General features: G+C 41.3%; 1 protein-coding gene across 2 annotated transcripts in view; it reads left to right on the top strand.

The window, feature by feature from the left end:
- Positions 1–26,109, top strand: part of ASAH2 (N-acylsphingosine amidohydrolase 2) — an 89,436-nt gene that overhangs the window by 19,049 nt on the left and 44,278 nt on the right. The window contains exons 2-8 of one of the 2 annotated variants that reach the window (XM_025273928.3): positions 6,685–6,793; positions 9,800–9,956; positions 13,697–13,896; positions 15,586–15,735; positions 21,021–21,197; positions 21,465–21,592; positions 22,709–22,786. In XM_025273928.3, the coding sequence (XP_025129713.2) occupies positions 9,830–9,956; positions 13,697–13,896; positions 15,586–15,735; positions 21,021–21,197; positions 21,465–21,592; positions 22,709–22,786 (860 nt within the window). In that variant the 5' untranslated portion in view covers positions 6,685–6,793; positions 9,800–9,829. The remainder of the gene's footprint in view (positions 1–6,684; positions 6,794–9,799; positions 9,957–13,696; positions 13,897–15,585; positions 15,736–21,020; positions 21,198–21,464; positions 21,593–22,708; positions 22,787–26,109) is intronic. The other variant, XM_025273930.3, reaches the window with a different exon arrangement.

Here is a 26,109-nt window from a genome sequence, read left to right as displayed (position 1 = left end):
ATATGGCAATTCCAATTTTATCTAAATTTTAAAATCCTCTGGAAGTTTTGAAAATAGCAAAAACCTCCTTCTCCCCAAGGTTGAGTATGTCAGACTCTAATAGGGAGATCTATAGAACCAAGCTTGAGGAATACACCAAGAAAATGACTGTGCTATAAGGTTTTTTTTTTTTTTTAATTTTATTTTATTTTTAAACTTTACATAATTGTATTAGTTTTGCCAAATATCAAAATGAATCCGCCACAGGTATACATGTGTTCCCCATCCTGAACCCTCCTCCCTCCTCCCTCCCCATTCCATCCCTCTGGGTCGTCCCAGTGCACCAGCCCCAAGCATCCAGTATCGTGCATCGAACCTGGACTGGCAACTCGTTTCATACATGATATTTTACATGTTTCAATGCCATTCTCCCAAATCTTCCCACCCTCTCCCTCTCCCACAGAGTCCATAAGACTGTTCTATACATCAGTGTCTCTTTTGCTGTCTCGTACACAGGGTTATTGTTACCATCTTTCTAAATTCCATATATATGCGTTAGTATACTGTATTGGTGTTTTTCTTTCTGGCTTACTTCACTCTGTATAATAGGCTCCAGTTTCATCCACCTCATTAGAACTGATTCAAATGTATTCTTTTTAATGGCTGAGTAATACTCCATTGTGTATATGTACCACAGCTTTCTTATCCATTCATCTGCTGATGGACATCTAGGTTGCTTCCGTGTCCTGGCTATTATGAACAGTGCTGCGATGAACATTGGGGTACACGTGTCTCTTTCAATTCTGGTTTCCTCAGTGTGTATGCCCAGCAGTGGGATTGCTGGATCATAAGGCAGTTCTATTTCCAGTTTTTTAAGGAATCTCCACACTGTTCTCCATAGTGGCTGTACTAGTTTGCATTCCCACCAACAGTGTAAGAGGGTTCCCTTTTCTCCACACCCTCTCCAGCATTTATTACTTGTAGACTTTTGGATCGCAGCCATTCTGACTGGCGTGAAATGGTACCTCATAGTGGTTTTGATTTGCATTTCTCTGATAATGAGTGATGTTGAGCATCTTTTCATGTGTTTGTTAGCCATCTGTATGTCTTCTTTGGAGAAATGTCTATTTAGTTCTTTGGCCCATTTTTTGATTGGGTCATTTATTTTTCTGGAGTTGAGCTGTAGGAGTTGCTTGTATATTTTTGAGATTAGTTGTTTGTCAGCTGCTTCATTTTCTATTATGTACAGAACCTGCCACACTTGGGCATCCACATTCAATTTAATAACTCATTTGCATCATGCTGTAGAGTTAGCAAAGAACTTAAAAGAAAACACCTATATTAATCAGGCGATTTTTGTGTTAGTCTTTATTTTTCACACAAGGAAAATGAAACTTAGAGGGATAAATATCACTGAGAAAAAAACCTCAATCTTCAGATTCTGAATCACAATCTTTTCCATACCCCCAGTGTTTCTGTTTACCTTTTGCCCTTGGTGTTGAAAGTAGGATTGGGGTGAATTTGTGAAGAGGAGCTCTGTAGACTGGGAATAGTGTGTCTACCCTTCTGTCTGAGAAAAGCAGGACTGTCAGTATTGCTGGGAATGTGTGTGAATGTTAAGTTGCTTCTGACTAAGCTAAGTCATGTCTGACTCTTTTATGACCCCATGGACTGTAGCCTGCCAGGCTCCTCTGTGCATGGGGTTTTCCAGGCAAGAATACATAAGTGGGTTGCCATTTCCTCCTCTAGGGAATCTTCCCAACCCAGGGATCAAACCCACATCTCTTATGTCTCCTGCACTGGCAGCCAGGCTCTTTACCACTGGTGCCACCTGAGAAGTCAGGGAACGTGCCTGGGAATATGGGTTTGGAAATTCCTAGGGGAAGGAGAGCCATGGTGAGCTCCTCTATCACACGCAGTCTTCGTTCCACTATGGTCAGAGCTGGGACCTCCTTTATAGAACTTGGGCTCCCAACTGAAGGGAATAACATTCCTTAGTTGTATTTTCAGGTTTAACATATGACAGGTACATAAGGAAATCAATAAACATTCTCTCCGGTTTGGAACAGAAAGAACTCTCTTCTCTCTTCTATTCCTTGTGGTTTGAGGTCGAGATTCAGCTGCAACAAGTGAAAACATCAGTCAGCTGATGATGGGACTGCTTTTGGGTTCAAAGGGATTTTTCAGCCCTTTGTAAAACCCATAAGGTGGTAAGGTATCACTATGTCAGCCCTGTGTACTTAAAATTAATTTCTTTGCTAGCATAATGAAAAGTTCATTGTGCCAAACTGCTCATCAATTTTGACTTTAAAAGTGTTCCCAGAGGTGGTTTGGCGTACACAGTGTCCAGTGCACATATTCTCCAAAGAGGTCCAATACTCATTCTTGTGAGATTTAGCTTGGATGAGTTCTTTACTGGCGATAACAGTCCCCTCCTATTAGCTAAAGAAGAAAGGACTTTATGAAGGGAGAGGGGTCACTTGCAGAATCTTTGTGAAGGTTGAAGACAGAGAATTGAGACTGAGCGTCTAGGAACATCTCCCCGCCCCCGCCACCACCAACTTAAACTGCAGAACTGATCTGGTTAGGGATGGGCTGTCTTGGTCATAGTCATGGAATAAGGAAGCAGCTCAGAGTCATGCTGCCATGCCATAAACTAGTAAGATGGATGTCCCATGCCCTCTCTCCCCAAGTAGCTCAGTTCTGAATCAAGGTCTCACACGAGTGCCTCTGAAAGGCAAAACCTAAACTACATCTGGCATTCAAGGCAAATGAGGATCCAGCCTCTGCACACAGGTGGGCCTAGAAAGGGTGTGGAGTGAAGTTTGCCACAGTATCTGCTGCAGGGCTTTTAACTGCCTCTCTGCTGTCCACCGGCATATTAAAGAGCACAGCTGACTTCCCTTCCACTGGTCTTCCCATCTGTCCTCTCTGTCTATCACCCATCCATTGATCTGAGTTTTGCACTTTTGGTATTGTTTCCTTTTGCAAAAAAACAAAAACAAAACCTGATACTAAATGTATTTGAAAGATAAAGATTTCAAAGAATATATAATCACAGCAGCATTATCTCACTAACATTCTAAATAATAATCCCTTAATATCACCAAATAGCTAGTTAGGGTTCACATTTTCCCAATAGTCTCATAATTTTGAAAAACAGTTTGAATCAGGTTCCATGGAGACCACAATCTGGGTGTTATATGAAATACTTCAGTTCAGTTCAGTCGCTCAGTCATGTCCAACTCTTTGCAACCCCATGAACCGCAGCACACCAGGCCTCCCTGTCCATCACCAACTCCTGGAGTCCACCCAAACCCATGTCTATTGAGTCGGTGATGCCATCCAACCATCTCATCTTCTGTCATCCCCTTCTCCTTCTGCCCTCAATCTTTCCCAGCATCAGGGTCTTTTCAAATGAGTCAGCTCTTCACATCAGGTGGCCAAAGTATTGGAGTTTCAGCTTCAACATCAGTCCTTCCAAGGAACACCCAGGACTAACCTCCTTTAGGATGGACTGGTTGGATCTCCTTGCAGTCCAAGGGACTCTCAAGAGTCTTCTCCAACACCACAGTTCAAAAGCATCAATTCTTCGGCACTCAGCCTTCTTCACAGTCCAACTGTCACATCCATACATGACCACTGGAAAAACCATAGCCTTGACTAGACGGACCTTTGTTGGCAAAGTAATGTCTCTACTTTTTAATATGCTGTCTAGGTTGGTCATAACTTTCCTTTTTAAAAGTAAGTTATTCTTCAAGTATTCCAAGAATTAAAGAATGAAAAAGGATGTGACCATTAGCATGGAGCATATGAAATTAGCATGAAACCTTTCAAGGCCCCTACCCCTCAGGCATAAGTAGAATATTAAGAGAATTCATAGTGTTAATAACTATTGGTTAATGGTTTAGGAGTTGGGTACTTGGGAAAGTCTCCCTCAGTGTCAGGATGTTAAGAGACAGAGGGCATGGTCAGCTTTGTCATCTGCTGATGCGGAGTGAACACATGACTTTATCTATCCCCAGAGGCTGCAATGCCAGGACCAGGGTGGGAGTGCAGTAGACACTTGATGAAAGGCAAGAGGTCTTGTCTGAGAATCTGGAGACCTGGATTCACATCCTAGAATAATTATTATTTAATTATGCTCACTTTTAACCATCCTTTCTTGTTCTGGAAGCCCTTTAAACTTTGTGTGTTTCCTCATCTGTAAAGTGAGTAGAACATAAGTGAGTGTCTTGGGGTGATAAATTGAAAAGGATAGCCATCCTTATCCAAACAGGATTTGTCTGGCCATTCACAAGGCAGAGTACTAACTACTATATGGTCATGGCTGTGTGGCCATTCAGACAGAAATAAAATACATGTACAAAATATTCACAGTGATTACATTTTCCCCTGACCTGGAGATAGTCTTATTGCTGACTACTGGAGCCCAGTGTCTTGCTGGAACCACAAATCCCCTTGGCCCAACATTTTTCCTTCACTGACTGTGTCACAGTGCTTGGAATCTCCTTCATTCTCACGTCCTTAGTGTTCTGGTATGGGCGTTCAACTGTTGCAAGGGAGAAATGATATATTATGCCATGATTGTCTTCTAACACCCTGGTTAAAGTGATCTTATCTGACTCCATGGTGGATCATCTTGCTAGACTCAGTGGGAACGATCATGGCATGGCTCCACATTATAGACAGAAAGATGGCTGGAGAGGTCCCAAAGAGACCACATTTTAGATCAAAGGGCCAGTGTACAGGGCCTCCCCCATAAGAGAGAAGGATGGGGGAAGGAAGTCTAATGCCAAGTCACTAGTGGATATGTTGTTTCTGTTGTACCTTGATTGTATTTTGGAGAATTAACCTTCCCTCTTCGGGTGTGGTCTTGTTAAATATCCTCCCAATGGAATATGGGGATGGGGAGGTATGTATATGGACAGGTATATGATCTGAGCTAAGTCAGGCAGATGCTCTCTCTTAGGTACTGAATCCAGAGTGGAGCAATCGAAAGACCTAACATAACGGGCATGGATCCATCTTGATGGCGATGCCCTGAAGAGATAATTCAATAGCTCCTGCCACATAGATCCTTAGAGCTTCCCTCTGGCCTTCCTGAGCCTTCATTTTGAACTTCTTTTGATGCTTTCTGGTAAATTTTTTTCTTTCTCTTTCCCCAGCTATCTTTAAGTTAGCTAGATTTGGTCTCAGAATTCTTGGTGTCAAGCAACAAACAAAATAAGCATGAAAGTGTGAAACAAAATCTTATCTAATACTATAGTTTAGCCTTTTCCCCTCTGTTGTACCAAAGAGGTAGCTAATACACATTACTAAATGCCCCATCTGAGAGCACTTAAATCTAATGTTTCCATAGAACTTTGGAGGTGGTCTCTCTTAAAACTCTGTGTAAAACTTAGCAGCCTATGTGGTCTTCAAATTGCTTCCTGAACAACATGGATTTACCAGGAAAGAAGGAGAACTTTGGTCTATTTCTTGTCTCTGTCTTTTGTGGGCCATTGATTAACTTCATGCTGTTATATAGGATACATTCTCTGAGATGAGGTAAGATAGATATTTACAAAAAAAGCTACATGGCTTATTACAGAAAATGCCAAGAACCAAAAAGTTGAAAACAAAACTCACCCATGATCTTCTCACCAGATATTTTTTTGCTATACTTTTTTATAGTCTTTATGATCACACATGAGTATTATACATTTTATATATATTGTATATTTTGCAAAATATTGTATATTTTACAAAAATGAGGTCATCAGATCAGATCAGATCAGATCAGTCACTCAGTCGTGTCCAACTCTTTGCGACCCCATGAATTGCAGCACGCCAGGCCTCCCTGTCCATCACCAACTCCCAGAGTTCACTCAGACTCACGTCCATCGAGTCAGTGATGCCATCCAGCCATCTCATCCTCTGTCGTCCCCTTCTCCTCCTGCCCCCAATCCTTCCCAGCATCAGAGTCTTTTCCAATGAGTCAACTCTTCACATGAGGTGGCCAAAGTACTGGAGTTTCAGCTTTAGCATCATTCCTTCCAAAGAAATCCCAGGGCTGATCTCCTTCAGAATGGACTGGTTGGATCTCCTTGCAGTCCAAGGGACTCTCAAGAGTCTTCTCCAACACAACAGTTCAAAAGCATCAATTCTTCGGCGCTCAGCCTTCTTCACAGTCCAACTCTCACATCCATACATGACCACAGGAAAAACCATAGCCTTGACTAGATGAACCTTTGTTGGCAAAGTAATGTTTTGAAAATTTAATGATGTGAAAAAAATTAAATGTCTTGAAATTGTTGTAAATGTTGCCTAGTGGAGCCCATAGCCCACACTAAGGTCCGGCATACGTTTTCATTCCCTCTTGATAAACTGGTTGAGTGACCAGGGGTAAATAAATAAAGTGGGTACTCTGTGTGTGTGTGTGTGTGTGTGTGTGTGTGTGTGTGTGTGATCCAGGTTAGAGCTATTGCACAGACCTTGATGGGCTGGAAGAGTTGTGTTGAAATCTGAAATGACCTTCAGCCTGGCAGGCCTTCTGCAGCTCAGTTCCTCAGTATCAGGCTGTGCCAGGGGAGAATTGGCTAATAAGCCATTTGTTATCAATACACTAATCTCTTCCAAATACCAAACCCACAAAACTGTGCTAATGAGAACTCTTAACTTGCTTGGACGTGACTGTGAAGATCTTTCCTCTGTATGTTTCAGAAAGTGCTGAGCAGTCTCAACTGAGCAGCGTTCCAGGGGACGGGGGACAAGATTCTGGGCCACCATTTCCTTTACCAGGACACACAAGTTCACCTGAGTGGTTGAGTCGGTAAGAATGCATTTTTTTGGAGGGAGGGATTTTGAATCATTTTGTCTCAGGGATCTTAATTACACCGGTTTTCTTAGCTTTGGAAACCCTTTTTGCCAAAACACTACTTTTTACCATTGCAGTCCTGGAAAGTAGGGGACCTCAGGGTGATATGGCAAGTGACATGCTAGTGTTTCATTAGTGCCTTACCATTGACCTTGCAGGATTATGCTAGAATAAGTGGGAAGTATTTGAAAATGTACAGTTCTTTATTTTTAAAAATTTACTTATTTTTTTACTTTTTGTGGCGAGTGGGCTTTCTCAAGTTGCAGTGAGCGGGGGATACTCTCTAGTTGCAGTGCGCGGCTTCTCCTTGCAGAGCATGGGCTCTAGCAGCATTTGGGCTCAGCAGTTGGGGCTCATGGACTCTAGAGCGCGTGTGGCGCATGCGCTTAATTGCTCCACAGTATGTATGATCTTCCTGGACCAGGGATCAAACTCATGTCCCCTGGCATTGGCAGGCAGATTTTTTACCACAGGACCACCATGGAAGTATAACAGTCCTTTAAAATATAATCACTGGTTCAACTCTCCAAGGCACATTTACCTTTTAAAGAGAGGTATAGGCACTTGCTTTCATATTTAAATTCAGATTTTAATCATTTTTGAAGGATAGTGCATTGAAAAAAAAAATGGTAATATTGGGTTGGCCAAAAAGTTCATTCAGGTTTTTCTATATGAACTTTTTGGCCAACCCAATATGTTGGTGGTAATTTTGGCAACTAAATAGAGTGGTGAAATACACGAGATATATCACTGTAATCCACGTAAGAAGTAAACTGTAATGTTAAATCAAGTGCCATTGTTGACTTGTGTAAAAGGTCAGTGGTGACAATTAGTTCAGCAGAGCAAAAGTAGAAGAAAAATCTGTATACACACAGGCATGTACATATTTCATATCATGTCTATTACATAGGCTCTTACCATGTAGCCACATTTCCACATGTGATCTGCATATACATGCTTTAGGGTTGAGGGGTCTAGCTGCCTGTCTGGACCATTTTTAATGGCCTTCTTTGTGCTATCTCAGCTAGCAGGAAGGCTCATAGGAACCAAAGCTCTAAGCAAGAACTAGGTTTACAAGGTCTGAAGTCTGCTACTGAAAACAACAGCAATGGACTAGCAAACTTCTTTGAGTTATCAAAATTTTAGGTGCTCATCTTAGATGTACCTTCTGACTCAGGGCTGAGAGTGAAAGTTGTTTTGCCCTGAATTTGAAGATGTCCCTACCGGTGGTGGTGAGACTGACTGCCGTGGTGATACATGGTTGAGGAAGGCCTACTAACAACCAGGAAGTGCAAGAAGATGTTTCAAGCTCTTCGTCCACTCCCAGTTCAGCACTACTCTGAAGTGTTTGCTGTCAGACTGATTATTAACCTTTAGTCCAAGGGTTGCACTGATTATTAACCTTTAGTCCAAGGGTTGCCAAATAAAATGATGACAAAGGCCATATAGATAAGGCTCACTGGTACAGACAGTGGCAGGTTGCAGAAGGGCTGCCCTATTGAAAGGGAACAGCAGCTAAAAAGCTTTACAAAACTCTTGGCACACAGGAATGCTGGCTCAGTGTCACCATACATTATGGAATATTTTGAAATGAAGCCTGAAATTTCATATTTGTAAATATAGATTCTATTTTTACAGAATAAATTGTCACCTCTATCTTTCCTCTTGTTGACTAAGTCAAATTGAAATGAAAAATTGAGCCATAATAAACACAGCTGATTGTTGCCAATTTACAGCTCTTGGGGGTAGCACCATCTTACCCAAGGCTTGGGACTCCAGTCCCACCTTACTACGCAAGCTTCCTTAAGGTTAAGAAAATAGATTCTGAAGTTCCCACCTTGGTTTTGTGATTCTTGAATACTAGTCTCATACAAACTCTCTTAGGCCAGTGAGGAGCACAGACCCTTTGCTATTTTAGAACCTAATTGATAAATGCTAACATTCTGAACACTAACTACATTCCTTGTAACAAAGTATTACTGTGTCATCTCATTTTTATAAAAACTATACAATAGGTACCAAAAGTATCATCATCACATCCCTATTTCCAGATGGGGAAACTGAGGCTCAGGGTCAGGCATAATTTCCCAGGGTCATCTAGTAAGTGGCAGATGTGAGATTTGAACTCTGACACCAGATCTCACAACCCAATTTGTAACCATATTATACTTTCTCCTGCTGCATTATGTGAATCTACATAATTCACATATTTATGAAGCTTCTCTAGTCCCTCTGAGTTGTGATGAATTCCAGGCCTAAAATGTCTTCATGAATCAGTAGGGACATTTTCTGCTTTTGTAGCACACAATAGCATTCTCTTTATCCTCATCCTTTGACTTGGGGTTTGCAAAATGTGTGGGATCCTTCCAATCACTGGAGAGAGAAATTTTACAAATGCCTGGCTTTAGATCAGAGATGCCAATCTCCTTTTCCATGTTGTTTTCTATTCGGGTAGAAATCAAAAGTAAGACAGGAGGTTTAAAGGCCAGAGTTATGTGTTTCCCCTCCTTGTTGACAAGTTATTTAACCATGGCCACAAAGCACGGCCCTAACCTCAGCCAGCTTTCTCACAAGTACAAGCCATGTGAGTACATCAGTTAGCCTTGTTGGCAGAAATGCTTCAGCCTAGACCAATATACAGAGAGCCCCACTGCCGTGAATGAAAGCAGTATGATGTATCCTAGGAGTACAAATAGGTTTTAGCTTTGGTGTCAATACCAGATGATGGGTGGTGGCTTCCAAGATGAGCACTGTGCTGAAGAGCATTTGGAAACCCTGTGTGAATTCATCGCACAGTGCTGTAATTGATTGGTCATGTCTTCCACGAAGACATGGAAGATATGGGACGTGGACCTAGCGGCATTCCTGGTACAATCTGTTCTATGAAAGAGCTAAGATATCTTTGCCTTTGCAGCTTGAAACCTGTGTATTTTGTTTTTCTTTTACCTGTCTCCTTCACAGTTCTCCTTCTGACTCTTTTCCTCGGAAAAAATGGCCAAACGCACCTTTTCCAGCTTCGAAATATTCCTGATTTTCCTCCTTGTGATGACGACAGGGATCACGGTGGCTCTTCTCAGCCTGTTGTTTATCACCAGTGGGACCATTGAAAATCACACAGGCAAGTATCGTGAGTACTCTTAGATGCTATTCCTAGCTGGTGGGAAATGTCTTCATTGTGGGGAACACCAAGGCAAGAAACAGTGTCTGCTGATGCTGCTGATAATAGGGCAGTTCACGGTGTACTTAAGCACCAAGGGATGGTCATCCAACCTTTCCATTAGTTGCTCTTTATGCAATGACAGCAATTTTTATCATGTTTACCTTTGCTCCCAAATAGCCAGTGTGGTGTTCTGACATGCACTTATTTGTTTCGCTTTTCCATTGATCTAAGTACAGCTTAGGAGTCTTCAAGGCCCAGTGACTCCCGAGCCTCTTCTTTTTCTCTTTGCCTTCTTTCTGGCATCATCTTCTCCTGGGGGGCAAAAGGAGAAGGAAAGACCTGCTGAACGTCAATTTGTCTGTGAAACTTTAGAGAAGGGATCTTGAACTCAAATGCTGTGAAGGTCAATCAAGTTCCGTAAAGGAGGGGAGGTGGCCCACAGTGGGGGCAGGTGTATTTCTGGTGAAGAGGGTCCACAGGCCCTCCTGAGTGCCAGCTGTTTGTTGTCATGGTGTCACATGGACTCAACTCTCCTGAGTTTTCAATGAAAGCTAGAAATTGGGGGAGGCAGTTCAGATACCTTCCAATTTTTTTTAACCTTGGAAACTAATTTAGATTTTAGAAACTATCTAGGTTACATTTACAGGCAATCAGGTCTGTAGGCCTTTGATGGTGCCTCTTCTTTGATAGGTTATATACCTAATAAACCTGCCGAGATTTTCCTGCTGAGACAATTGCTTCTCAGCAGGAAAGCTATGACAGACAGACAGTGTGTTGAAAACCAGAGACATTGCTCTGCCAACAAAGGTCCGTGTAGTCAAGGCTCTGGTCTTACCAATGGTCACATGTGGTTGTGAAAGCTGGACTGTAAAGAAGGCAGAGCACCAAAAAACTGATGACTTTGAATGGTGGTGCTGGAGAAGACTCCTGAGGGTTCCTTGGGCAACAAGGAGATCAAACCAGTCAGTCTTAAGGGAAATCAACCCTAAATACTCATTGGAAGAACTGATGCTGAAGTGCCAGTATTTTGATCATTTGATGCGCACAGACAACTTGTTGGAAAAGTTCCTGATGCTGGGAAAGATTGAGGGCAGAGGAGAAGAGGGCATCATAGGATGAGATGGCTGGATGGCATCACTGATGCAATGGACATGAACTTGGGCAAACTTTGGGAGATGGTGAGGGACAGGGAGGCCTCGTATGCTGCAGTCCATGGGGTTGCAAAGAGTCAGACGTGACTTGGTGGCTGAACAACAACAACAACTAATAAACAATACAAAAGACAGGTGGGGATTGAATGCTTTGACCAACGTAAAGGGTGGGCTTTACAAACAGGTTTGCCTCTATCATTTTGCTAGATTCCAGAGATTGGAATTGACATATAAACACTGCTGTGTATAAAATAGAAAACTAATGAGAACCTACTGTATAGCACAGGAAACGCTACTCAGTGCTCTGTGGTGACCTAAATAGGCAGGAAATCCAAAAAAGAGGGGATATATGTATACATACAGCTGATTCACTTTGCTATATAGTAGGAACTAACACTACGTTATGAAGCAAATGCACTCCAACAAAAGGCGGGGAGGGCGAGAGAGGGCTGTCCTCAGGCCCACTGGAGAAAGAGGCAGTGTTGTTCAGCTCAGTTTTCTCCTCTGCGGCCTCTTCTCTTTCCCAGTGTGTTCTCTACCTGTCTTCATATTTCAGATTCCCTGAAAACTCAGAGAAACAGAGATCCTCTTTTCTGGCAGTGGACAGAATGAGTTTTATTGCTAGAAATGAAAGAATCCATGGGACTTAACCTAGTTTTCTGTTTTAAATTGGAGAATCTAGAGTCTGAGGCTCAGAGAGGTAATAGTGAAAATACTAGCCACTATTTTCATTTAGTGTACAGGTGTGTTTAGTTGCTCAGTCGTGTCCGACTCTTCGCGACCCCGTGGACTTTAGCCTGCCAGGCTCCCATGTCCATGGGATTCTCTAAGCAAGAACACTGGAGTGAGTTGTCATTTCCTTCTCCAAGGGATCTCCCAATCCAGGGATCAAACCCAAATCTCCTGCACTGCAGGCAGATAAAATGAGAAATTTACATAGAATGCTTACCATAGTGGTTGATGCGAAGCAATCCTTCAAAAAACAATAACTTCTACGATGAAAATAGTAAGCATTCTATGTAAATTTCTCATTTAATTTCTACAAAACTCCCATAAAGGTAGGTGCTAGCCTTAGTGCCATTTTAGACATCTGAAACTCCGAGATGGAAAATAATCCGCTTGGCTATGTGGCTAGATTTGGCGCTGGCCTGCACCACATTTCTATGTTGGTATCAGTGAGGCAGTAGCCAAGGTGTCTATTTCCTTCCTTGCAATACTTGATGTTTTGTAGAATACTTGGGCTTAGGGGTGGGAAGGCATGGATTCTAACTGCGCTTAAAATGTGGATGAAAGAGCAGCTGATTCTGAGTTGGAGGGTGTGATTGGGCACCTGATTCATCATGTGCTTTCTATGAAAACTTGGTTAAATCATTTTTCCAGGTTTCAGTTTATTTATAAGTAAAATGCAGGTGATTGGATGATGTGATCTCTAAACTTTCTTGAGTTCCAGAATTCTGGAACCCAGAAGAAGTCTGCTGTTAATCTCTTGCCTAAGTACTTTCTGACCACTGATGCACGTAACACTGACATGTGTTGCTTTGGCCAACCCTGGCTGTTGTCTAGAGTAGAAACAGACAAAATGAAATATATAAGATGTCTAAATGTGTAAATAAAATTGAGGCTATATGTCAGCCATTGTTCTAAATTTTAACTATGTATTAAGATATTAATTGTCAATAAACCCTAGTAAGTAGGAGATGATTCATGTTATGAGAAAGTTATGTTACTTTTCTTCATAGATTGAAAAAAGTTGGGGTAAAATAGATTAAGTCATTTATTCAGCTTGTAAAGGTAGTTAATTTTCAAACCCCAGTTGTTTCTGACATCTGCCGTTTTAGTCTCTATCCCATTTTGCCTCCCTTATATTGGGGTGTGTGTGTGATGTTAATATAGGGTATATATATTAATGTGCATACCTATGTGGTGATATGAGAACAGTTGACATAAGGTGGGACTGTGTTAGCAAGTATACAATAATCTAAGTTGCATTAAGAATAAAAGATCTAGGTTGCATTAAGAATAAACATCTAGAGCAGGGTAGAGACAGTTGGGGTTACATTCTAGAGGTAAGGAGTTGAGCTGGATTTGGGTAGGGTGGAAATGAACCCCTGTAAAATGTAGTGGAGATTGACTGGTAAAATGGAGAGGAGTAAGGTCTCTGGATGGAGAGAACATTAGAACCCAGAGGCCGGGTTTAGCAGACTGTGTGCCAGGAGCCTGGTGCCTGATTTGTTTGGCTGGAGTAGAAGTGCCAGGTGGGTGAATGAAGGGCTACAGGTTTAACAGGAACAGCCTGAGGGAGAAGTTGAAGGACATTTGTCAGGGACCTTTATTGTTAGGCTGAAACATTTCTGAGCCATGAAAAAGATCCTCCTTGGGATTATGATGTAAACCACGTTCCTGAGATGTTTCTCACCGTGTATCTTGAATGTAAGAGAATATACAGAGATTCTTCCTTAGGAAGCTGAATCTGTGTGTCCTAACTGAGGCCAAGTGTGTGGGTTAAAATGTTGTTTCTTAAATATCTTATTTTGGTTTTTGATTCAGGTTTTCCATCCACCCAGGGCCCTCCAGCTACCCAGGGCTCTGCAGCCCCTCAAAACTCAACACCCCCTCGGGGCCCCACAACTACCCAGGCATCTCCAACACCCAGCACCCCAGAGCCTACCCTGTTTCAGAACTTCAGTGGCTACCATATTGGTGTTGGGCGAGCTGACTGCACAGGACAAGTATCAGATATTAATTTGGTAGGTAAATCATGGGATCCTTGAAGAGACTGTGAAACAAATGATTTTATTATTTAATACTCTGCATTTATTCCTAGTTGTTATGTCTTAATCTTCTCCATTTGTATTGCCTTCACTGCTATCTAACATTTTGAATATGGTACTGTAAGGAAGAGGGACCTTTTACTTAACCACAACTCCCTTGTAAATTCAACTGGCCCTTTTTTAATGAATGAAAGTGGCAGAGTGGGCAAACTCTGATACTACAGGGGATGGGCAGGTACCCTAAATGACTGAAGCAGGCCAATATAAGATAAATGTCTAGTAAATCCTAAGTGTGGGGGGCAACAGAAAGTGGTGGGGACTGTGGTACAACTAGAAAGTTTGAGTGGTTTTAGCGATCATTGCCATGTAAGAGTGCGAAACTAGGGCTGCCTCACCTTACAGTTTTTTAAAGAGAAGCCAGGGCTTCCCTAGAGGCTCAGACAGATTAAGAATCTGCCTGCAATGTGGGAGACTGGGGTTCGATCCCTGGGTTGGGAAGATACCCCGGAGAAGGAAATGGCTACCCACTCTAGTATTCTTGCCAAGAGAATTCCATGGACAGAGGAGCCTGGCAGGCTACAGTCCATGAGGTCACAAAGAGTCAGACATGACTGAGAGACACAGAGAGAGAGAGAGAGTGAAAACGTTTCTGGATTGAAAATCTGAGGTTTTAAATCTCTCTCTTGGAGAATGTAAGCAACTCTAGTTAAAACCGGAAATCTGGTGTGGGCCAACACTGTGTTAGGCAAGTAAAACCCTTTTCGGGGCCAGGGGTGGCCTGTGGGCTGCTGGCATGCAACTTCCTGGTGGTGACGTTAGACACACACTTCTAGATACCCTTTCCTAGGGAATCAGAGCATGAGATTTCCTGATAGGGTTTTTCCCCCCCTCCAACCAAATAATCTTTAGATTCTAGAAAGAATTCCTTGTTGTCTGTTCTGAAAAGTGACTGGAATGTAAACTTTAAATGAGCACTTGCATGAGGGATAAGGCAAGCAGTAGAGTGACCATGCTGAAGACCTGGGTGCAGCTTTTATGGGTACGCTTTGTGACATGGTGAGAGAAGGGTTTAAGATTGATGTATTTGGTGGGCTACAACATTGGGAGGGACAACATTGTAAAAGCCAGGGTGAGGCAACCTCAGTAAAGATAACTGTGTCCTAAAGAAACCATTTTCTTTAGGGAAAAAAAAAAAAAAAAAAAAAAAAAAGCCACACACCAGACAACCAAAGTGAAGAGGCCTTCGGTTTTCAGGGTATTCCTGGAAATGTAGGACGATAGTTGAGGAAGTATTTCCTTCTGTAGTCCTTACGTAGGCTGGAGAAAAGATCCTGTTTCAAAGAACAGAAAAACCCTGAAAGGTCTCCAGCATTATAACACAATTCCCAAGTCACACCAGCTCCTGCCTTGCCCACAGGCCAGCGAATAATTTCTTCCAACCCGGCCATTACTTTGCCTCTATCTACACAGAACAGTAAAGACTTTTTTTGTGAGTGTGATGTTGGCTTTACTCTTGAAAACACATATCCTGTCTCACTCAGAGCCACAGTGTCACGTGGATTGCTTTTCTTTGCCTACATAGTCTCTTGTGTGTTTGTGCCTGGCTTCTGGTAGCAGGGGAATGAGAAGAAGTGAGGGGTGGTCTGATGCTCTCTTCCTCTTTAGATGGGCTACGCCAAGACTGGCCAGTATGCACGGGGCATCCTCACGAGGTTGTACAGTCGTGCGTTCATCATGGCGGAGCCGGATGGGTCCAATCGCATAGTGTTTGTCAGCATCGACATAGGCATGGTATCCCAGCGACTCAGGCTGGAGGTGAGTGAGAAAGAGTTGCCGTGGTTTAAAGGTAAAGCCTGCAGGTGAGCTTAACTAAGTAACTAAGCTCTCCTGGGTTTCTCACCCAGTGACTTTCCACTACCCTCAGGGTTATAAGCACTTGACAATCCAGCTGATAATCAAGTGAGGAGGATGAGCCTCATAATTCCATTGTAAGTCAGCTTGGTCAGAACTTGCTTTCCATACTGCTGATGGCTTGTCATCATCATTAATGCCAATATATTTCACAAGCTTATTATGTCCCAGGTTACTTTCCTGCACACTGTCATTTAATCTTCCTTGTTGGAAGTCTGAGAGTGCCAATTAATTATTAACCCTTCCCTCAAGGTTTTAGACAATTGAAAATAGTTGCAAGGAATGAAAGAGAATTCAAATGCAACTCTGAGATGAAATTGGCCATAAATTGCTGAAGCTGGGTGAAAGGCACATTGTACTATTCTGATGTGTCCATGTTTGAAAATGTCCATAATAAAATTTAGAAGAATACAACATTAGCTCTCTTAATCTCTAAACTGTATTGTAGAATATTGCAGGGCCTGTGATTTTCCCCCAATTTAGATCATGTTACCCCACTGTGGGAAAGATGAGCTCAGCAGCAAGGTACCTGGGATTCCTGGGCAGGCAGCTCGTAAGATGCAAGGAGCAAAGGAGGGAGAGAGAAAAGGTGATAGACAGATGGACTTCCAAGTCTGTCTCTCAGCCAATTTCTAGACCCTGATCCAACTGTATTTTCTCCACGGATCAGAACACAGAAAGAAAGTATACTCTCAGTGTCTTCTCACATACTCACAAATGTGAGAAAGAGGAGAGTCTAGAACATCCAGAATGATGGCCATCAAATATCCACTATTCAGTGTCATGTTCTATCAAGCTCACCAAATAAACACTTGCTCCTCTTGTGTGAAAGGGCTGTGTGAAGGAGCCAGGAAGAGGGATGACGAGAGAGCTTAAAAACCTGTCTCCATTGTCACCCACTTATGGGGAGGAGGATGGGAGCCTCTCACATCTGTGGAAACATGCTGAGCAGAGAATGCAGTCATTTTCCAAGCCCTGCACTTACCACAACTATGAGGTGGATCTGTTGTTATCCCCAATTTATAGATAAAGAGACTAAGTCTTAGAGAAGGTTGAATAACTTTCCAAAGTTCATGCAGTTAGCAAGTGGTAGAGCTGAATTCTGAACACATATATATGCCTGGTACCAGAGCCTACATTCTTAAAAGGAGGTCATTCTACTATCTTGGAGAGCATTGACTTTTTGCAAGGCACTTTGTTGGTCACTTCAGAGGGCACACAGCTAAATGAATCATAAGCCATGTTGATGGACTCACTACCTAGTCGGGGGGATTAGAGGAAGGACTGTACCAGAAATACACAAATAACTTAATTTATTGAAATAAAGGACAATGGTATATTATAGTTATCTATTCATGAATAATAAATAGCTCCTCCCAAATAGGGACTTAATGAACATCTGTTGTTTTATCTCATCATTCTGTTGATGAGGAATTCAGAGCTGGCCTAGCTAGGTGGTTCTGAATTAGAGTAGTTGGCAGTCAGGGTGTTGGCAAAGGCTGCAGTCATCTGAAGGTTCAAGCAGGCTAAAAGGTCCACTTTCAGGATGATCCACTCTTGTGGCTACTGACCGTTTCCTCATTGTCCATATCCTCATGACAGAGCAACTGGCCTCCCTTATAGTGAGTAACTCAAAAGAGCAGTGGAAATGACACTTGAATGGGTAGAGTTTTGTTTATTTAATATTTGTTGTTATTTATTTATTTGGCTGCACCGGGTCTTACTTGCAGCATGTGAGACCTAGTTTCCTGATCAGGAATTGAACCCAGGCCCCCTGCATTGGGAGCATGTAGTCTTAGGCCCTGGACCACCTGGGAAGCCCCTGAAAGAGTAGAATTGGTTGATTTGGGGGAGAGAGCTATCAACTCAAGGGAACAGCTTGATTTGTACATATACAAATCATATACACAGAAACACAGGGAGAAATGCAAATGGAGATATGCCTGGAAGATATGTTGGTCATAATTTGTAGGTCTCTGGAATGCTTGGTTGTTAATGATTCTAGGTGATGGAGATTCTTAGGAAACTTTTGCAAGGAAGTGATGCAAACACAATTCTGCTTTAGGATGATTAATCAGACAGTGATGTTTGAGGTGGGTTGAAATAGACCCGAGCTAGAAGTGAAGACACGCATCGGGAGAGTCCTTAAATTAACATCAAGGCTCTACTGATGAGAGTTCAGTTGGGAAAACAGTAATCACACCAGGCATTTCATACAGGGGATGAGGAATGGGGAGATTTCACAAGGGGTTAGAAGGCTAAAAGGACTGGAAAGGGAAACGAGCACTGCAGGAAGGATTCCCACTTTTCCTGGCAATTCCCGCCTGTATTGTGTAACGCTGGCAGAAAAGTCTTAAGCCAGTGGGACAGCAGTGAGACTATATGGTGCTAGAAAGTCAAATGTTAATGTGATTTGGGGATGAGTTGGCATAAGAACTAACACTTAACATAGTTTCTGTGATAAATCGGGTATTGTTCTAAGTGCACCATATATATTAATTCATTTAATCCTCAAAAAGACTGTATGAGGGACATACTATTATTATGTCATTTGACAGATTGGGAAACTGAGTGTCAGGGGACCAAGTAACTTGTCCAAAGCTACACAGCTAGGAACCATCAGAACCGGGATTCAAACATTGACGTCTTCCTGCTCGAGAGTATGATCATTACCACTGCACTATACTGTTTTTTCTGAGGAATCAAAAATGGTTCTGATTGGGAAATGGTGGGGTCATTAAGTAGAAATAAGACTTCAAACTTCTGTCCTCTCCACACTCTACCTTTGGGGTAGAGTATGGAGGGGATGGGGATTTAATGTGTTGGGTTAGAGACCACCATCCAGTCAATAGTTGGCAGCTTTTAACCATTTCTTCCAATGTTTACTTCCCCGTGCAATCTGAGACCCAGAGGAAAGACTTTGAAAGGAACCCACTTACTTATCCCAAGTTAATCCAAGGGGAAAGTGTGAAAAATAAATCTAACTAGACTAGTGCCATTAAGTTTATTATAACACCCGGTTTTAGTCAGGTTCTCAGTCTCACCTTTAAAAGTGATAACATTTTCAGCATGGAGAAAAGATTGAAGAAAAGATCTCCAAGCAGTGATGCTGGACAGGAAAACAGAATGGCTTTTCTAGCTCTTTCTATGTCACGTTTCCAAGAGTGTCAGGAATAGGAAATGGAATGGAAACTGAAGTCAATTGAGCTATAGACATTAATATAACTTTATAGGTCTATGATAAAAAACCCCTCCTTTCATGAAGTAGGAAACATGCTACTTATAATGGTTATTGGCAGGCATTGTTATTAGATGATGGAGTCTTTAATTTTTTTCTTTTTTCCAGAAGTCTCACATGTCTGACTTCATCTCAGAGACTATAGTTTAGGATAAGATTTCTGTGAGCTGTAGTCTTTTCATTTTAAAATTCAAGATTCATAATTTCTGTGTTTTTAAGAGCTTGATTCTTGCATAGAATGTACTTAATGTACTTAATTCTAAAAATCCTGTTACATGCCCCATGACATGCCACCCCCACCCCAAAAGTACTGTTTTTTGCTAAGCCCAGATTTGGATTCAGAATCCTTCTCAGCATACTACTTCTGATAGTAGCCACCCACAAACAGGACTAAACGCATGAGATAAGCAGTATTTGCCAGCTCTGAAATAAATGAATTTTCACTTTTGTCCCTGTTATTAGGTTATAGTATCTTACATCGAGGAAGGTTGCTTTGGGATTGACACTTTTGCTGGAACATTTTAATAATTTTTGACCCAAAAAAGTCAAAACATCTTTCACAAACCACATTGATACCAAGCTTTATATTTCAGATGATTAAAGCCAAATTAGAAATAGGTATTCAGCACTAATGCAGTATTTTGAAGTCAATTATATTTCAATAAAAAGAGACATTTTAGCCAAAAAAAAAAAAAAAAAAAGAGAGAGAGAGAGAGAAATAGGTACTCGGCGACATCACTAATTTTCTGTTGTTTTCTTGATGTGTGTATATCCTCCAAAGACATTAATTATTTATTGTTTCTTTGGATGTTCATTGACTAATTCAACAAACACTTACTGACTCTTTGAATTAGGCATCTACTGCTGTGCAGCAAGTCATCAGAAAACTCAGTGGCTTAAAGTGCCAATAATTATGTGTTACTGCTCAGGATTTTGGTGAGTGGCTGTGTGGGGTGAGTCTGACTTGTGTTAGAGCCACATTCACATATCGTTACTTTTGTTATCATGAGGTTTGACTTGAGATATTGGCTGCGACTGCAGGTGTTTGAAGCTTGACTGAGCTGCAGGATCACCTTCTATGGTTGCTCACCGAGTGGCCAGCAAGTTAATGATGGCATGGTGATTCCTTTCCCCGTGGACCTACCCTCAGGGCTGCTGGGGTGTTCTCAGGTCATAGCAGGTGGTCTTCCCCAGACCAAAGTGTAAGTGTTTGTGCCTGGGAATACCGAGTTCTTCATTTTGGGAAATGAGACAGTAAAGGGGCTTTTTCCCTGTTTGTTCACTGCTCCCAGGGTGCTTGCCCCACCCAACTCCGGTATTGCATGACCATCTTGCTCTCTTTGGTTAAGCCTCTGATGAACGATAACATCTCTGGAAAGATCTTTCCTCATTAATGCCTATCACGTTCTTTTTCCTTACCTAGCGATATTTTTTCTTATCATTTATCACTCTGTAATATAATATTACATATTTATCTTTCCCTCACTAGAATAAAAACTTTTTCAGGGTAGGGACCTCATAGGTCCCTAGTACTTAAAACAGTGTCTGGACAATGAACTGGTGAGAGTCCTAAGTCAATAGGGAGACTTGGATCTAGACTCTGACTCTGCTGTTTATTATATCACTGGGCAACTTATTTTACTTCTGGACACATCAATGTTCTTAGCTAAAAGATAAGATTAAAAACACCTACCTTTTGGTGGTGTTATAAAGATTTTTAAATGGCATGATGTAATACCTAGCATTGTGCTTGCACACGGCAAGAATCTATAAAATGTTAGCAATTGCAATTGTTGATGTCATTGTTACTGAGATGAACTCAAGTACAGAGTGAAAGGTCACTTGACGGGGATGTCCGGCGCAGTGATTAGCCTCGTCAGAGCTTTTTCTCAGGATAAGCACCTGCGTTATTCCTCTTCTTAGTTCTGATTGTTCTTTTTTTTTCTTCAAGGTCCTGAGCAGGCTGAAGAATAAATACGGCTCCCTGTACAGAAGAGACAACGTTATTCTGAGTGGCACTCATACACACTCGGGTCCAGCAGGATATTTCCAGTATACAACATATGTAATTGCCAGTGAAGGATTTAGCAATCGAACTTTTGAGTACATGGTCACTGGCATTGTGGAGGTAGGCAAGGGGACTTAGAGGCAACTGTTGTTTAGCATTGCTTACAGCACCTTAGGAGAGGTCTCTTATGATACAGAGAGTTCCTATAGGCTCTTGGATACCAGCCCAGAATGACACCAGTCCTGTGGCTCTCCAGCTTTCATCCCATAGCAGGGATAAGTTGGAGATGAAAGAAATTGTTCACAGGGCTCTTCTATTTATATCAACTAAGTTCTTACGCCCACTAGGATTTCTAACTTTATAACTTTTTTCTTTTTTAACCCATAGAGTATTGAGATAGCACACAAAAATATGAAACCAGGCAAAATCTTTATCAATAAAGGGACTGTGGATGGTGCACAGATCAACCGAAGTCCTACTTCTTACCTTTGGAATCCACAGTCAGAGAGAGCAAGGTGAGCGGTCCACTTATCGGAATGAAATGCATATGCTTTCCTTTAGGAACTATCAACAAAATCTAAGAACAGGGTTGTTAGTTGATGGATATGGTGAGAGCCTGAAAGATTATTAAAGCTGAAATAATTTAAAAGCATGTCTATAATCTAAGACAACCAGAAGCGAGACTGTAGAAGTACAGAAAAACCTGTGTACGCATCTTCCCACTTTGCTGGCTGTGGGAATTGGATGTGAATGTTTGAAGGACTCTAGGCTTTCAAATCAGGTGCACCTGTGGTCTTGTCGTAACCTTATCACTTTGTAGTTGTGTGACCTTTATTGATTTACTTAAACCTTAATTTATTGGCTCTCAGCTTCTCATCTGTAAAATATAATAATATGCATAATATATTTATTCAATTAATGAATAGCTCTTTTTATTACATTATTCACAAGAAATCATTTTAGTCCAGGGGAATGTAGCAAGATAGATAAGGTAAAAGAATAAAGAAGTTGGCATGAAGAGCAAGCCATAAAACTGGCATAATTGAATGGGACAACTTAAGAAAGGCCATTATTTAAAAAATTTTTAATGTGATAAACTGGGTTTTTGACAGAAGAGAAGTACGTGGTTACTATGGCAGAATAAAATAATATCTCAGTCCAACCTGATATTTTACATTTGTCTACATATTTTTTGATAGATTTAAAAGTTGATTTTTAGAAAATATACTCTGATTTCCCTTCAAAAGACATAAAAGAACACTCTAAGTTGTAGGTCAGGCATGCTTTTGATTTTGCACATTCCCTGCTATTTTTAAGAGATTTCACTAAAATTTTACATGAATGGAAATTTCAAAAACTAATCTTTTCCATGAGAAATAATATATGTCCTATAATATTTCAAAAATGTATATTTCATCTCCAGTTAGCTGACCTATGCCCCTAACTTTGGTCACATTTGCAAACATTTCTTTAGCTAAGAAATAAGACCCTGGATACAGTTCATAGGATTACAGGTGTCAGGGAACCTTGCTTACTGAGAGTCATTTTGTTTTTTGTGTCAGCTTCTGCTTCATACACAAGGGCCAGGCTCTAGCCTAGAACTCACTAAGTTTGTTTATTTTGCTGACTAGGTATTCTTCAAATACAGACAAGGAAATGGTGCTCCTGAAAATGGTAGATCTGAATGGAGGAGAGCTGGGTCTTATCAGGTACTGTTTACTTTTTTAAAAAAATTCTGTTTGGATAAATTTCTTTGTATTACAGAGAGGGAAAAAGGAGACCAGAATATTGGCAGCAGAGGCTAAGAATAGGCTGAGTGGTTGAGTTGGAGCTGGGATCCAGCCATGGGCCCTCAGGTATGGTTCTCAGCATCCTGCTGCTAAGTCGCTTCAGTTGTGTCCGACTCTGTGCGACCCCATAGATGGCAGCCCACCAGGCCTCTCTGTCCATGGGATTCTCCAGGCAAGAACACTGGAGAGGGTTCACATTTCCTTCTCCAAAAGGAACTATAGAAAGAAAGAAAGTGAAGTTGCTCAGTTGTGTCTGACTCTTTGCGACCCCATGGACTGCAGCCCACCAGGCTCCTCCATCCATGGAATTTTTCAGGCAAGAGTACTGTGGTGGGTTGCCATTTCCTTCTCCATCTAATGCGGTACAATGCCAATTAGTGATGAAAGCAGAACCGAGACCACCTGATGGAAGCAGATGAGGTAAAATTACAGCTTGGCAGAGATTTTAGGCTCCATTTTATATGTAAGAAAACACATGGATTTTGTTTTCTTTGACAATAAGTCATTTGTATTCCTATGTGATTTTGGTTGCTGTGATTGAACTGGCTAAGGAATTGCCTCGGTAGGTAACAGTCCCAGACACTTTGTCCAGTGGACTTCCAGACTGATGCACGAATGCCCTAAGGAGGTGGATGATAGCACATGGGTGCCAGAGTCAAATGGCTTGGGTTCACTCTGGATTCTTATTCCTAGTAGCTGTGTGACTTTGGTCAAGTTTCTTAACTTCTCTGTGTCTGTTTACTTACTCTAAAATCGAGGGATAAAATGAGTCCTTAAATACTGATAATAACTTTGTAAAGGAACTAGGGATTTATCAGGGAGGATTATAAAATATCTCGGTGAAAGTTTCTATTTGAGTAAAATTAAGTAACTTGAAAGAAATAAGAGGTGAAGAGAAACATTAAAGATGATGATTAATGAGTTCAGATACTAGGGGTGGCCCTAACTGCATGGAGAACACACAGTGGCAAGGAGTTCATGTTTCCGTCTTAGGTACAGGTTTTCAGATTTGAATTCAGGCCCCAGCCCTGTCACTTACTAACCCTGTGTCTTGAGGAAAGTAATTTATCTACTTATACATCAAACTATCCTGTATGAAAATGAGACTAGTAATAATACCTCTTAGGATTATTTGAAGATTAAATGAGATAATGCATGTAAAACTCTAGTTCTGTGCCTGACATAGGAAGAATTTAATAATTTTAACTGAAAGGTAAGAAGTAAATAACACAGTACCTCTTCTGAAAATTCCATTATTGACATATTGGTGTGCTTGAACTTCTTAGCATTGGAGTTAGTTCTTTGGGGTTAAAGTGAGGTCATTAAAAATTCCCTGATAAAATAAACATTATTATGTGGGTTGATGTAATACAATTCATTCTTCGAGTACAGTTAATTCATCTATTGATTAGTTGCCACCTAGCTTTTAACGCAGTAGTCTTTGTAAATATCAGACATGCAATTATGTTCTTGAGATATATTGTTATGAATCAAACATAGACCCTATCTTCAAGAGTCTTACAGGCTAGTGGGATGGTTAGGGCTGGAGAAAGAGACAGAGACAGACACACAAGAATTCATAATGTGAATCAGATGGTTGTCAATGCTATTACCTGGGAATTTAGAGGCACTAGGCTCTGCCTGGGAGCATAGTGGAAGGCTTCAAAGAGGAAATGACATTTGAACTGGACTTGAAGGAGCCATGGGATTTCTCAGGGGGCCATGAGAAAACTACATTATGAGGCCAGAGTATGGGCTTAGGTTAGGGAGTAGGTGAGAGATGAGTCTGGAAAGGTAAGCTACCTCTTGATTTTTGAGCACCTTCGTGGGGAATTTGGTTAGGAGACAGTCAGGATAAGAACACGTATGTATGACTGGTGCTGCTAAGTCACTTCAGTCGTGTCCGACTCTGTGTGACCCCATAGATGGCAGCCCACCAGGCTCTGCCGTCCCTGGGATTCTCCAGGCAAGAACACTGGAGTGGGTTGCCATTTCCTTCTCCAGTGCATAAAAGTGAAAAGTGAAAGTGAAGTCACTCAGTCGTGTCCGACTCTAGCGACCCCATGGACTGTGCAGCCTACCAGGCTCCTCCATCCATGGGATTTGCCAGGCAAGAGTACTGGAGTGGGGTGTCATCACCTTCTCCGGTATGTATGACTAGTTAGATGGAAAATCCCCAAATTTGTTAGAAAAAGATGTCTTTTCCCTTATAGTTTCTACCTAATTCTTGGCTGAATCACTGAGACCATTCACGATTCCCTTTTATTAGTTTCTAAGTCATTGAACAATGCCAAGAGAACACTCAATGATATTTTGGGGGCCAGGTGTTCTTTGCTTCCTTGCATGTAACTATATAATATATCTTGAAGTCCCAGGGTCAACTGTCAAGGTTATAATGATGCTTCTCCATCTGTTGTGCTTAACAGCCTGCAATAACTTTCTATTGTTTCTATAGCTCCCATATGTTATCTTTGATGTAATTGCCCTGGCAATTGCCTCTTGTTGCATAGGGATAATTGCTCTCTGAATACATTAAAAATGATCCAAAACATAAAGTCAAATCTGGGCTGCTAAGTAACTCAGCCACCATATGTAGGTACCTGCTGTGAGATAGAATCCCAAGGTATGAGGAGTTTGGAAGCACAGCATCTCAGATTTACAGAGTATAAAGTCACCAAGTTTAAATTTCAGCTGAGGCCTACAGAAGTGATGCAACTTGCCCAGTGTCATGGCCAAGACTATTCACTATGAAAACCATGTTGAAGTTCATCATTTAGTCTTTGCCACTTTCATTTTTATTTTCATTTCTTCACTTAAAAGTCTGCACCAGTCACCTACTATATGCCAGGCAGTGCTTTCCAGTCCTTGAAATGATTCATTTCTAGTAAAAGGTCCTAAAGTCAGAAGTCAAATACATTTGTCTGCGCTTCTTGAGCAAATTCTTTAAAATCTGAGACTCCACTTGTACATTTCTCAAATGTATATATAAAATATGATAACATCCCTTCACATACATATTGTTATGCATTCATTTATTTATTAAATATTGTAGAATACATGTGTTATGAACTGAACTAATACTATAGAATACACTAATGAGAAAAAAATCGATGTCCTAAGTATTGCTCCTTATAGAACTTATAGTCTATTGGTGGAGACAAAGGTGATCAAATAGTCATACAAACCGATGTATAATTATAACTGCATTAAGTGCTAAAAAAGGAAGGTATGCAGAGCTGTAA

The sequence above is a fragment of the Bubalus bubalis genome, chromosome 23 (assembly GCF_019923935.1).
Source record: "Bubalus bubalis isolate 160015118507 breed Murrah chromosome 23, NDDB_SH_1, whole genome shotgun sequence".
In the NCBI taxonomy this organism is placed as follows: Eukaryota; Metazoa; Chordata; class Mammalia; order Artiodactyla; family Bovidae; genus Bubalus; species Bubalus bubalis.
This window is presented reverse-complemented; position numbering and strand designations above follow the sequence as displayed.